General features: G+C 43.5%; 1 protein-coding gene across 1 annotated transcript in view; it reads left to right on the forward strand.

The window, feature by feature from the left end:
- LOC138492854 (mucin-3A-like) overlaps positions 1-13,222 on the forward strand; it is a 472,647-nt gene that overhangs the window by 375,237 nt on the left and 84,188 nt on the right. The window contains exon 13 of the mRNA XM_069620187.1: positions 4,936-5,021. Within this exon, the coding sequence (XP_069476288.1) occupies positions 4,936-5,021 (86 nt within the window). The remainder of the gene's footprint in view (positions 1-4,935; positions 5,022-13,222) is intronic.

The raw sequence follows: 13,222 nt of genomic DNA on the forward strand, positions 1-13,222 counted from the left end.
AGCCCCTGACCCTAGTAGCGTCATAGCCTTGGAACCACCCATTGGCCTATACCTATGTATATCCAATCCATTACATTCCTTATCAATTTTATGTAAAATGTACATTACATTTTATTAAACATTTTGGGGTTCAATTAAATGCATAGGGGTCAACTACATATCCAATCCATTACATTCCTTATCAATTTTATGTAAAATGTACATTACATTTTATTAAACATTTTGGGGTTCAATTAAATGTATAGGGGTCAACTACATCTATGTATACCCCATATCAGTGTTCTTATCAGTTTTATATAAAATGTATATGAAAGAATGTCAGTGTTAATTAAATGTTTTGGGGTCCAATCAAATTTATAGAGGATCATGGCATGGGAAAAGGGGCAGGACCACCTGCCACTGGAACGCTTGATTAAAGGTATCCCACCTTAGAACTCGCAGGGGAGCAATTACCCCCCAGGGAACCAACATTACTGGCTTTTCGCATTGACAAGCAACTGTTCATCAAAGTACACAAAACAAAAGAAAAAACAGGCAGCAAAGAAACAATTAACTGCCAAAAAAAAGTTAAACCCTATCTAAAATGGATCAGATTCCATGCTAGACTGGAGGGTCATCCTATCACAACTTGATGGCGAAAGCTTGTTTCTAGGAGTCCTCCCGCATCAAGAGAAGGCTTCAAGTCAACCAAACTACCCAGACAATGATAATGCCTGATTGGTTATCATTAAATGCAAATAGCCCTCTTTAAAAAATCGTGTATCCTAAAAGGGCTACACAGGAGGATAGATCAGGGGCCACACACGCGCCTTGGAAGCAATACGACGTGGAGCACCACAGGTTCCATCCCCGGGTCCATGCTTAGAAACCTCTGGGTATTAAGCGCGTTATAAATGACCAATCAATGCCAGTGACGACCACAGAGCCCCCATACAAGGCTGGGATGCTCACAAGAAGCCACGCCAACTTCCTCCTTGTGACCCATGGTCCAGACAGAAAATGTACCTACAAAGTATGGGAATAAATCCTACACACCAGGCAGGCACACATAGGTTATGTATTCATGAATTCAGCTTATCTCTTAATGGTTTAAACGAAAATGAAGACACATTTCCATTTTAAATAACATCTGAAGAATACTGATGTCATATACAAATGTCAAAACAGAAGTCTCTTTCTTCTAGTCATAAGCAATGGTGGAGGAATCTCACAGAGAGCAATTAGAAACAATGGAGGCAGCTCCCCCCAGCAATGTCTAATTATGGTCTTTCAATAAAGGCTACCAGTAGTGTGGAGAATACTCTCAGTTAACTGCAATCACCCAGGGCGAATCTCTGTACTAATAACTTCAATATACAATATACTATGAAGAGCCACACAGATTAGAAAAGCTTTATAGGCCCCACCCTCAGGATTCATTGGGCATTATGAGCTTGTAAACCTCATCAAGAACCCTATAATGCGCTGGGCCTTTCATTTGATTATCAAGGACCCCTAACCGATGATATGGCCCTCATAATGGGTCTGTGAAGCTTAATTAGTACACTAGAGAAAATACCTGATAGCCAAGCAGGGTCCAGGAGGTCCATTCATTCTCTGGCGTAGCTGAATATCCTGGCGACTCCACAAGCAAGGCATCTCTTTCTAAGCCCCATGGACTGATCTGGACAGCTTACCTGCAAAACAAGCACTGGCAATGCCAGCAGTTTAAGTTTTTGTGTAGGTATGGGAAAGGCATTTGCCAGGCACGGTCGTGGTGGTATTAACTCGCTATCAATGGTAGCAAATGAAAATGGTGCGAGTAGCTGGACATATAATAGCAGTGCCTGGCAAATTCCCAATACTTATACACAAGCTAAAACCGCTGGTTTTGCCATTGCTTATTTTAACAGGACTTTCTTGAAGGACACGCACATTGCTTAGAAATTGAGTGCCTGAAGGCATACCTGGTTAAAACATTCTTTATACCAGTAGCATGTTTACAGTTCCAATTAAGTCATTAAAACTCAGAGGACTGCTTTAAAAAAACACTTTCAGGCACTTTGAGCACAACATTTGATGGTAAGGTTTGGAAAAGCTAGCTCAAAGAGATTCCAGGAGGATGGGTTTTGGTTGGGGAGGAGGATGGAGTCGGTGTAAATGGCCATAGAGATTTGCATGGCCATTGGCAGTCAATGGGTGGTGTGTAGGCATCATGAAGTAAGACACCAAGTTCAAAATAAAAATAATTTATTAAATAAAATGTCAGGATGGTAGTAGGCCTATCTTGCCCTATGCTAAGGTGGGGTTTCCCTACCTGAATAAAACTAAGGAAAATCAGTGTCAAAGAGTTCAACTTCCAAATCTGTATGTTCGAAACCTATGCCAGCCAACATGACTAGATCTAAACAATTTGTAGGGATGTCAATAATAAATGAAATGGAGTTTAACTCAAAGTTCTGAGTTTCTTCCAGCTCCCAGCTCTCTTTCAGCTCTCCTTCCCCAAGTGTAAGAAAGTTCCACAAAAAAAGACACAAGATTACCTTTCTCCAGTTCAAGGCAATACAGTACCAAACAATCCTCTGGTTCCCTTCCCCCAGTTCCAATCAACACAGTTCAAAATAAACAGATCTTGTGGCTCCATTCTCAGGGCTTCTGATTTGCCTCGTCAGTTCACTTACAGTGCTTCCCATCAGTTTGTTTCACAATGTCTTTGGTTTTCAAAATTCAGGGCTCACTAGTCTAGGCACAATTGTCAGACCACACAGACATCCCATCACAGGTCGCACAACCAGGATCTCTGGGCTCTTCAGCCCACACAGATTCTTTGGCACTCCCTCCTGTGCACCAAGTCACCCTCACATTGTTCCTCTTTGTCAGCCCCTTGGCTTTATGTGTTGTATTACACTCCTCTGGCTTCCCTTTGTCCGCCTCATATCTCTGCCATTGGGTATCACACACTTTTTGACAGTCTTTGGCTCTGCCACACTGCAGCAATCATAAAAATTTCACATTGGGGTATGTTGTTTCTGCCCCACACATTATTGCGCCCTTTTCTGTCATTCACTTTCACAGGGGCACTTGAGAGATTCTCTGTTGATTTGCTTTGCCCATAAGGTTAGATTACATTTAATAATCAGCGTGTTTAGTTTCAAGATTTCCATCAATTCGTTGTTCAATAAATTCAGTATGCAATATGCACCTGCGTTGCTTAATTTTAAGTTTCCATTCAGTTCGGTATTCATTGTGCATTTATTTTGCTCAATTTAAAGTTTCCATTCAGTTCAGTATTCAATGTGCATTTATTTTACTCACTGTAAAGTTTCCATTCAGTTTGGCATTTAATATGCGTTTATTTAGATCAATTTGAAGTTTCCATTTAGTTCGGTATTCAAAAGGCACCTGTGTTACTTAATTTCACGTACCGTTACTTAGTTTCGGTCTAATAGGAGCACCCCGGTAATAGAGTGCCCTCCCAGACACTCACCGTCTCCAGACATCTCCTCTCGCCAGCTCCCGCTGTTTCCTCTGCACTGCTGAGGCTGTGAAGGTCACCGCTATGAACCCAACTCGTCTGCTGGGTGCTTCCCTCTGCATGCCGGCAACTTTGATGCTCCTTCACAGACGTGGTTGGTGTCCTTTCTTCTCCTGGCATTCCCACAGCTCCAGCTGCATGCCCAGTATTACAGAGGCTCCCAGACTTGCAGCAATGACCCGGCCCACTCTCTTTGGGTCTTGGAAGTCCTCTGGGATATTTGCCGGCGTCCTGGCTCCTTCTGTCATCCCACCACAGCTGCCTCCTTTTTTCAAGGGTCCCCTGTGGTCTCTTCCACATAAGCCTCCTAGCTGCTCGCTTGGGGGTTCTCTGTCTATTAATTTATTCACCTACAACCCCTTAATAGGTTGTCGGTGTGCTATCTCAGTTGGGTCTTCATGGCTTTGATAAAGGGGACATGCCTGACTCTTGCAACACTTTGCAGGCATCTTCTTCGTCCTAGTATTAGAGTGGTGAAACTACTCTTAGTCTCCTCTTCCTCGTCTAAGTACTGTCAAGTGTCATATGTGGGTATATGAGGGGAACAGCTTTACAGTAACCCATAAATGTTGGTGGAGGGTTATGTTGTTACTCAACAGGAAAAGCGGGATACCGTGTTTTACAAGTATGTGTCCCACTCCCAATCCCCAAGGACCTGCCACCCAGGTGATCCTCTCTCACTTCTCCACCCACAGGGTCGGGATCCAAGAGTTATGGCCTTTCCCTGGCCACCTGAGACGAGGATCAAAGGGGTCTAGAAATGGCAATACCCTCAGGTGTCCGACAGTGGATAAATAAACAAACAACTCCTATAAGCTTTAGCCCCACCCCTAAGATGCCATTTCTCCAGAGCTGTACCCTAATGCAATAGTTTCAGTTTATAGGTGGAACATTAGCGCCACCTAATAGCCAAAACTAAAAAGGGAAGGAGTGGCACAAGTAACTGTTTGCTGAGCTTCGATACTAGGGTGCATGCTCACTATAACTGTCCCGGGACAACCAATAACACTAGTTTAAAGAATTAGAACGAGAACAATCAAAGCAAAGCTCACTTCACTTGGTCTGTAATAAGGAACATGTGGGCAGAAGTTCAATGCACACCAGTTGGCAAGCTCTAGCAATAATAAGTGAAGCAATTCTCCCCTCAGATAATGATTGGCCACAGCGGATCTTTCTTGTTGGACGAGCAAGCCGGCTCCTCTCTTCTGGGAGAATCCAAGGCTGCGACAGTGCTGCTCAAAATATCTGCAGAGCCGAAGGCTATCGACCCGTGATTCCACCACAACATGTCAGAGAACAGAAATTCGCTTCTTTTAAGTCATTCCGCTTTTCAATAATCGGTTTAAAATGCATAGCCGTTCATTCTTTATGTTTTGTTTCAATGGGATTTTTCAAATAGATTTTCTTTTCTTTCTTTTCAGCGTGAATAAAACCCGAGGTGGCTTTCGCAAGAGTTATTCTGCAGAACAGTACTCAGTAACGATACCTAGAGCAATGGTGCCTGAAGGTAATGTTTAGATTGAGTGAACCAAGCAGTGGTTAACCGATTTATATTGTTGAGCTGGCCTATCAATTCCAGGCTCAATGAGTTTTGTTACTGTTCCCCTCCTAGTGGGAATTGCAGTCTAGTTATATCACCCACTACTAAAGGTTAAGTGAGGTCTACTTCCTTTCCTTTCTATGGTTTGTGTGTTGTTGTATACTGGTCTTTCCCATCTCCATATCTACTATAGGATGTGGCCTTCTGCTCTATCCCTGTTATATGGTAGCCGTTTGCATAGAATGTGGTGTACTCTCTTGATTTCTTCTGGCATAGTATATGGCCTGCTCAATTTGGTAATCTGAAGGAAAGGTGAACAATAACTTTTGTCTCCTCCCCCGGGGAAGGATGTTGTCTGCCTCTCCTCTATATTGTGAAGGTAGGGTGTGGTACATCTTTGTTTTCCTCCTCTGAGGAAGGATAGGGTCTGCCTCTCTGTACTCTGCAGGAAAGGCAAGGTATGCCTTTCTTCTCCTCCGGAGAAGGATGTGGGCTGACTCTCTTCTGTACTCTGAAGGTAAAGTGGGATATGCCTTTATTCTCCTCCAATGGGGAAGGATGTGGTCCACCCCTCTACTGTACTGTCAAGGTAAGATCAGATATGCCTTTTGTTATTTATGCAAAGGGAGACTGCATGTACATAGTTCCTCATGTTATCATTATGTAAATGCTTTCTTGTTCATACAATGGAATTGAATCCTTTAGATTCTGGATTGTTGGTCATGGTTCCAGGTACAACCTGGAACCACTGTTAAAGAATGTTGTGCTTTGAAAAGGGAGCCGGTTGAAGAGGCTGGGGTTGCTAACACTTACTTGTGTTTCTGCTGGCACATACTACAAAGTCTCTTACCCTATTTATTATAATGGTGACGTGAGGTGTTGGTGCAGGGACCCAACAGCAGCTCCAGCCAGGTGTGCATGCAGCAGCGGGCACAATGCTTCCAGGCCAATTGGTGAAGGGTGGCCTGGATCGGGTCCAGTGGCTCCACTCAGATCAGAGCCAAGACGCCGAGACCACAGTGGTGTGTAAATTGGATGCCGGTCCTGAGGGGTCTTTTATGCTACAAAGCTCGCACAGCGGGAAGCGTTAGAGATCGCAGATGCAGAGGTTGCACAGCGGAAAGCACAACATTTCATTATGTTCCCCATTGTCAGACAAGCACCGATGGCAGGCAAGCACTGGAGAGTTGTGGGAGCCAGAAGAGCCCTGCTGGTGACAGACACAGGTTGTGGGATGCCGGGAAGGTGAGTTTGCCAGCCCACGTGGGGAAACAGAAGCAGAGGACCTGGAGGCAGCAAGGCAAACAGACGTGCACACCAGACCCAGGGAGCTCACTGTTAGATTGTGACCACGGAGTGCTCCGTAACTGCCTACTGGCCAAGTCAGTCCAGGGGCTGTAACCTCAGAAACCTGGTAAACATAGTAAAGTTGAAGAAGAAACCTTTTGAATACCAAACCAATGTAAACCAGGTTAATTCTTCTGTTGTGAACCAGGCTGATTTAAAAAGGCGCAGATGGCAGAATAAGAACCTGATTATCAACCCAGAAGAGCGTGATTATAACATTGTGGGGCATAATAAGAGCCAGCAACAAGAAAGGGCAATATCCATAGGAGAAAAGACAAACCATCATTGCCAAAGCCAAAAGAGAAACATACCCAGGCAAAAGAAGGCAGTTGAGACTTTCAGTGTTGGTAAAAACTATTGCCCAATTGAAAAGGAGGTACTAGGAGAAAATGTCTTAAACCCACATCGCCAAAGAAGTGTAAAAGTGAAACGAGTGACAGGAGAGCTGCCCTGAAAAAATGCATACAGAAGGAGTGGAGCATAACCTGCAGAGAGCATGCTCATCACACAGGTGTAACAACCAACACCAGTGTGGTTCTTGCTTCCCTTGAAGAGTTTCTTATACGTCATGTTGTGAAGTAAAAGGCATTGCTAACCTATTTGAGCATAACCTTTACGACAGAAGTACTTGCAAGTAATAGTTTATTCTGGCCTGGCATGAGATTACACCAGGTCAGAGAACGTTGTAGTATTTTGATATGTTCTTGCAGGAGAGTACACCATAGCAGAGAACATTTGTCTTAATAGGCCCGACAGGTGAGTGGACCCGGTTGAAGCAATTGAAGTACTCTGGTGTGGTTAAAAATCGTGTGTGTTTTTTGGATTAATGCAGAATCATCCTGACAAATTAATATCACTGAAGTAAGTGTTGTATGGACTGCTGCAGAAGTATTTAATATTGTCAAACAAGTGGTTTTGTGAACTGGTGCAGAAATAGCCTGACAAAGACATTTTTTGTTGAAACCAATGAAGTAAGGACATATTCTATGCTGATGAAAAGAAGTTGTTTCAAGAACTTTGTCGCAAGTGAAAAGATGAAACCTTTGTTGAACACTTGTGTACTGTTGGATGAATACAAGTTGGAACTTTGTGTTATCAAGTCGGAACAAAAAGAGAAATCAAGTGGAACTTTGTTACAAAACAGGATTTCCTTAACCTTTTTTTGGAACTGTTGAACAAAATCCTTCTTGAATCTGGGGAAGAGGAATTGGCCCGGATTAGAAGAAGAAACAGTTGTTAGGATGTGAATTTAAATGTTACATTTTTGTTGTTGTTGAACATCCATATATTACCTTATTAAGTTGGTGTATGTTTAAGTGTGAGGGACAGAACCCTTTTGTTAGAGTGTTTCCTTTAGTTTATTTTAGGCAAGGAAATCCTCATCAGGTTAGCGATAGTGAGGCGTTTATCCAACCTTTTGAGTTAATAATATGGCATCTTTTGAAAAACCTTCACAAAGTTGGCCGTCTCACATTTCTGACCCCTCACATTGCACACAAATATGAAGTAGTGAGCAAGGTGAATGCTGAGAATACGGATGTGAAGAATTGGTTTCTGAGTGTATTTGAGGAGGTGACAGGATGTTTGAAGGGCTTTGGGCATCTCAAAGTTGAAACCTGGTGCGATTCCTGTCAGACCCAAACCCAGAACAATACCATTGGCGTTAAGGTGCAATATTGAGAAGGAACTGAAGCGAATGCTAAATGAAGGCAATATTGAAGATGCAGAGGCCCCAGAGTGGGTTAGCCCTATTGTGGCAGGACAGAAACCCAATGGGAATGTGAGATTGTATATAGACCTTTGGGCTTTGAACAAGTGTGTGGTGCCAAATAGATTTCCTTTGCCAAGAGAGGGGATCTGTTGGCAGCAATCACAGGTGCAGAGAGTTTGGCCACAATAGATTTGAAGGCAGCATATCACAAGGTTCGATTACAACATGAGTCAATAGATTTGACATCTTTTATTATGCCATTTGGGTCTTTCGGTTGTAGAATAATGCCCTTTGGTTTGATATCGTCGTCAAGTGTGTTCCAGAGAGTGATGAGTAGATTTCTCAAAGGGATGGGGGGAGTATGTTGCTACCAGGATGACATTTTGGTGTAGGGAAGAAGTATGGAGGACCATGATGAGAGACTAAGAGAAGTTTTAAGAGGTTTGTGTGGGGCTGGACTGACAATATCAATGGAGAAGTGTAGGTTTAGGTTGAACAAAGTTCAGAACCTGGTTCATCAGTTGTTGCCTCAAGTATTAAACCCAAGACAGCTGCCATGGAGCCCATGGCAAAGATGAATCCACCAAAGGATAAAGAGAAACTGTCCTCGTATTTAGGATTGAGTACAATGGGAACTTTGGTACAAAATGTGTCAGAACAAACCAAAGAAATTAGGTCTTTGGGTAAAAAGGGGGCTCGATTTGTGTTGAGTGGAGCATGCCAGAAGGAGTTTGAAGATATACTGGAATGTCCAACTAGTGCCCTGATGCTGAACGGGTTTAAAGAGGACTGGGAAGTGTAAGGGAATAGTGGTATCACAAGTATGACACTGAAACAAAGGTACAATTTGTAAAACCTTTATTCAATGTTCACGGTTTGGAAAGACTCCTACTTTGCCCTATAGATAGGATGGGAGTAGTCTGTACCATCAAATAATAAATAAAACTGTCCTGGTCGAGTCTGTCACATCAAAATGGCCTACACTTTTTTACATAACCTAATGCCTGCCCTACCTCTTGTACAAAAAGTGTGTAAAGGAGAATATGTATGCAAAGGAAAATCAGTGTTTGAATATAAATAATACATTTGACTGAGTCAGCTCTCCTCCCCACGTTTGGACAGCACAGATTAAGGTGGTCTCCATAGACAGGATGACACACTCTAGCTCAGGTTCTCAAAACAAAGGCAGTTCAAAACATGGATCGAGGCCCGCCTGGCCTTCAATGTTAAAGTCTCTCCTTCCAGCTTTCAAAACACAGTTCAACAAAAAGTTCACATCAGTCTCCCTCGATCTGGCTCAGAACTTTCAAAGCAACAAGTGTATGTAGGTCTCCCTCAGTCAGGCTTAGACCTTTCAATGCAACAAGTTAATGTAGGTCTCCTTCAACCAGGCTTGGACCTTTCAAACACAGCCCTAGCACGGTTTGCCTTCCCCAAGCTAAATTCACATTCTTTAGGGGTTCCCTTTCCCTACCTTATCACACTTCTGGTCTCTCTCAGTCGGACTCCGACCTTTTCCTGATGTCAAGGATTTTGAATGTGCGTGGCTTTTACTATAGACCTCCACAGAACCTCTTTGACTTTTCCCTTCAACTCACACTCTTGTGTTATTTGCCTCAGTGTCTCTTGGCCGGGGTAGTTCAAAATCATAAGCACAAAAGTTGAACATTCACCTTTTTACTTCCTCCTTTTCCTGGGGTTACTTTTGATCACTTCGCTTCTTATACTTCATCCACTTTATCGCATTATAACAAAAACATTTCACCTTTCACATAGACTTTCAAAAGGGCTACTTCCTTTCGCTGGACTATCCGCTACTCAGTTTCACTGGTTTCACTGGTTTCACAGCAATCAGTAATTCAAAGTTCACCACAGGTCTGCCTTTCTTTGCATCTCATACACACATGTGCAGTCTTCAATTGTGCGATAGAATGTTGCAACTTCAATCTTTGCTTAACACACACCAGTCTTTCATGTTGCTTGCCAACTCACCGGCTGTGTGCATTCCTTTCTGCTCTTTACAATTTGAATTCACGAGTCACAGTCAACACCACAGGCTTGGCCTTGTCTCCCCAACTCTGCCGTTCACCCAAGAGGGTCACTGGTATCCTTGAAACACAATGCAGTCTTCTTGTCTGGGATATGGCCTGCTACCTGTGTCTTTCACAGCATTTTGGAGGCAAAAACCTCCTGCAGGGAACTCCTGGGGTCCTCTACCCTTTATTCTCATCCCTCTGTCCCTCGCTCTGCTCCAGTAGGTTTACCTTTGTTCCAGAAGTCCTGCTCTAGCTTGTGTACCACCTTGCTCAGAGTGTGTCTCTATGTTCCACCTTTTATCTGTGCGGTGAGAGCTAATTGGTAGCAGATGTATGTACTTAAAGTCAAGTGCCTGACTTTGCCTGACTCAATTAGTGGGACATGTCCAATGAGATATGTAAGGGTTAGCCTCTCCACTCTCAGTCACCCTCTTCCTCGGCCCAGTATTTGTGTGAAAAAGGGGGCGGGGGGTTGGGACATTGGAGAATCCCTAAAATAGGATGGGTCATGTGTACCTGAAAGGGGGGAATATCGCGCTTCGACTCCCACTCCCTGAAAACCCCTCACCCAGGTGATCCTCCCACACTGGTCCACCCCCAGAACCTGGATCCAAAGGCTATGGCCATGCCCTGGCCACCTGAGAAAGAGATGCCCAGGGACTAATACGTGAAACACCCTATTTATATGTGGATGCCCATGAAAAAGGGCTTTGGTGTGTATTGATGCAGAAGAAATGGAAGGATGTACAAACCATGGCGTTTGCTTCGTGGGTGCTCAAAGAAGCAGAACAATGATATTCTGTGGTTGAGCGAGAAGCCCAGGGATGTGTTTGGGGAATTGAGAAGTTCGAAAATGTTGTGTGGGGGAGGAGGTTTGTCATTGTGACCGATCAGAAGCCTTTGGTGGGCATGTTTAGTTTAAAAGGTTGGATAGAGTGTCTAGAAGGATTGTACAGTGGATTACAAGTTTGCAAAGCCTGGATTTTGAGGTACAACACATAAATGGAGAACTTAATGTGGTTGTGAATGCTTTATCCCCCAATGCTGTTGAAAGTGCTCATGGTGAGTAGAGTTAGAGGAAGGTGTCGTTTTTATTGATTGCCGCATTGGAGATGAAGACAATTGGCGTGCCCAGCGTATGTTGGATTACATTTGATGATCTGAGTGCGCAGAAAGGAGTGTTGATTAGAGGAGATAGAATGGTGGTCCAGGATGGAATGATGAAAAATATGTTGCAAATTGCCCATGAAGGTCATTTGCGCTTGTGTATAACCAAAGGGTTGTTACATCAAGAATACTGGTGGCCTGGAATGGATGATGACAGAGGAAATGCTGAAGCAGTGTGAGGGTTGTAGCATCAGCAACAACATGCTCATAACCAGGGTTCCACCGATGCAGGTGATAGAGCCTCTGAGTACAGGCAGTGGATATCTTGGGTCCCATTGCCGTAAGGGTAAATGTCAAAGCAATTACGTGGTTGTGGCTTTGGACCTTCTTTCTAAATGGCCTAGTGGTGAAGGATAGCAGTGGCAAGAGAGTGGTAACATTTTCAGAATCTTTATTTTGGAGAGAAGGGTTTTCAATAAAAATCATTTCAGACAATGTACCACAATTCATGGCCAAAGAAATTGAGGAATTCCTGGAAGAGAATGGGGTGTAGCATGCAATGCACCTGCCGCGTTGTACAACCCTAAAGGTAATGTGGTGGTAGAAAGATTTAACAGAACTATTATGGATGTAATACAAATTGCTTTGGCTACTAGTGGAGATTAGGTGCGGGTGATGATGAAGAGAGTTGTTCAGCACAGTGTGGCACCTCATCAAGTGACTGGTGTGTTGCCATTTGAAGTCTTGAGGAGAAGGCTACCAAATTACATATTGCATCCAGGATGGAAGAGAAAGTATTGTAGTGAGAGATCAGTGGTGTCTGAAGAGGTGGTAAAGAAAAGAATAGTGGGTGCTCAGGTGAAGGCCAGAGAAAGATATGATTGGAAGAATTGTGCCAGGGAAAGGGCGATGCCCAAAGGTACTATGGAAAAAATGAGGCTTGGAAGAGCAGTGAAAAAAGGAATGATGAAACATTCAAGACCGATGGAAGTGAAGGAAGTGAAGGAAGATTTGGGAAATGATGTCAGGTTGATTCATGGAGAGAAGTGGGGTAAGGAAAGGGTGGCCATCTTGAAGTAACTGTGCTGTGACTGGGAAAGGGAAAGTGGTGTGTTATATATGCAAAGGTAAGCTGTTTATGTACATAGTTTCACAAGCTATCATTATGTAAATACTTTCTGGTTCATGGATTGGAATTGGATCCTTTAGATTCTGGATTGTTGGTCATGGTTCCAGGTGCAACCTGGAGCCACTGTTATTAAAGAAGGTTGTGTTTTGTAAAGGGAGCTGGTTGAAGATGCTGGGGCTGCTAACACTGTTACTTGTGTTTCTGCTGGCTATATGCATATATGCATTTATTCTCCACCTTCGGATGTGGCCTGGCTCCCTTTGCACTCTGAAAGTAAGGTGAGATAGGTCTTTCTTCTCCTTCGCAGTGAAAGTATGAGGAATACCTCTCATATGTACTCGTGAGGTATGCCTTTTTCCCCTCCTCTTGGGATGGATGTGCCCCCCACTCTCTATTGTACTCTGAAATTAAGGTGAGACATGCCTCTCTTCTCCCCTAGGGAAATGGCCCAAAATGTCACCCTCACAATTGCAATGGTTGAATATATACATATATATATATATATATATATATAATATATATATTACATGGCCACGGTATGGTTAAGTTGCTGTTTCCATAGGAAGAGCACTTTTGGGCGGCTTATAACTTCGCTCCCCCTGGACGAATCCTCACCAAAATTTGCAAAAAAAAGTATATGGCCCACTGTGAATTTTCTGCAAAGTTTGGTGAGGATTCGTCAAGGGGGGGCAAAGTTATAAGGGGCGGGTCCCACATTTTTTGTTTTCCATAGACTGAATGGGGAAAAAACTTTGCTCGCGCCTACAGCTCAAACCGCTGGACGGATTTTCACCAAATTTGGAGCAGGAGTAGCGGCTTGGTCCCGAAAGCGTGCTTT

Source organism: Ambystoma mexicanum, chromosome 10 (assembly GCF_040938575.1).
Source record: "Ambystoma mexicanum isolate Mex_15411 chromosome 10, UKY_AmexF1_1, whole genome shotgun sequence".
NCBI classification, from domain to species: Eukaryota; Metazoa; Chordata; class Amphibia; order Caudata; family Ambystomatidae; genus Ambystoma; species Ambystoma mexicanum.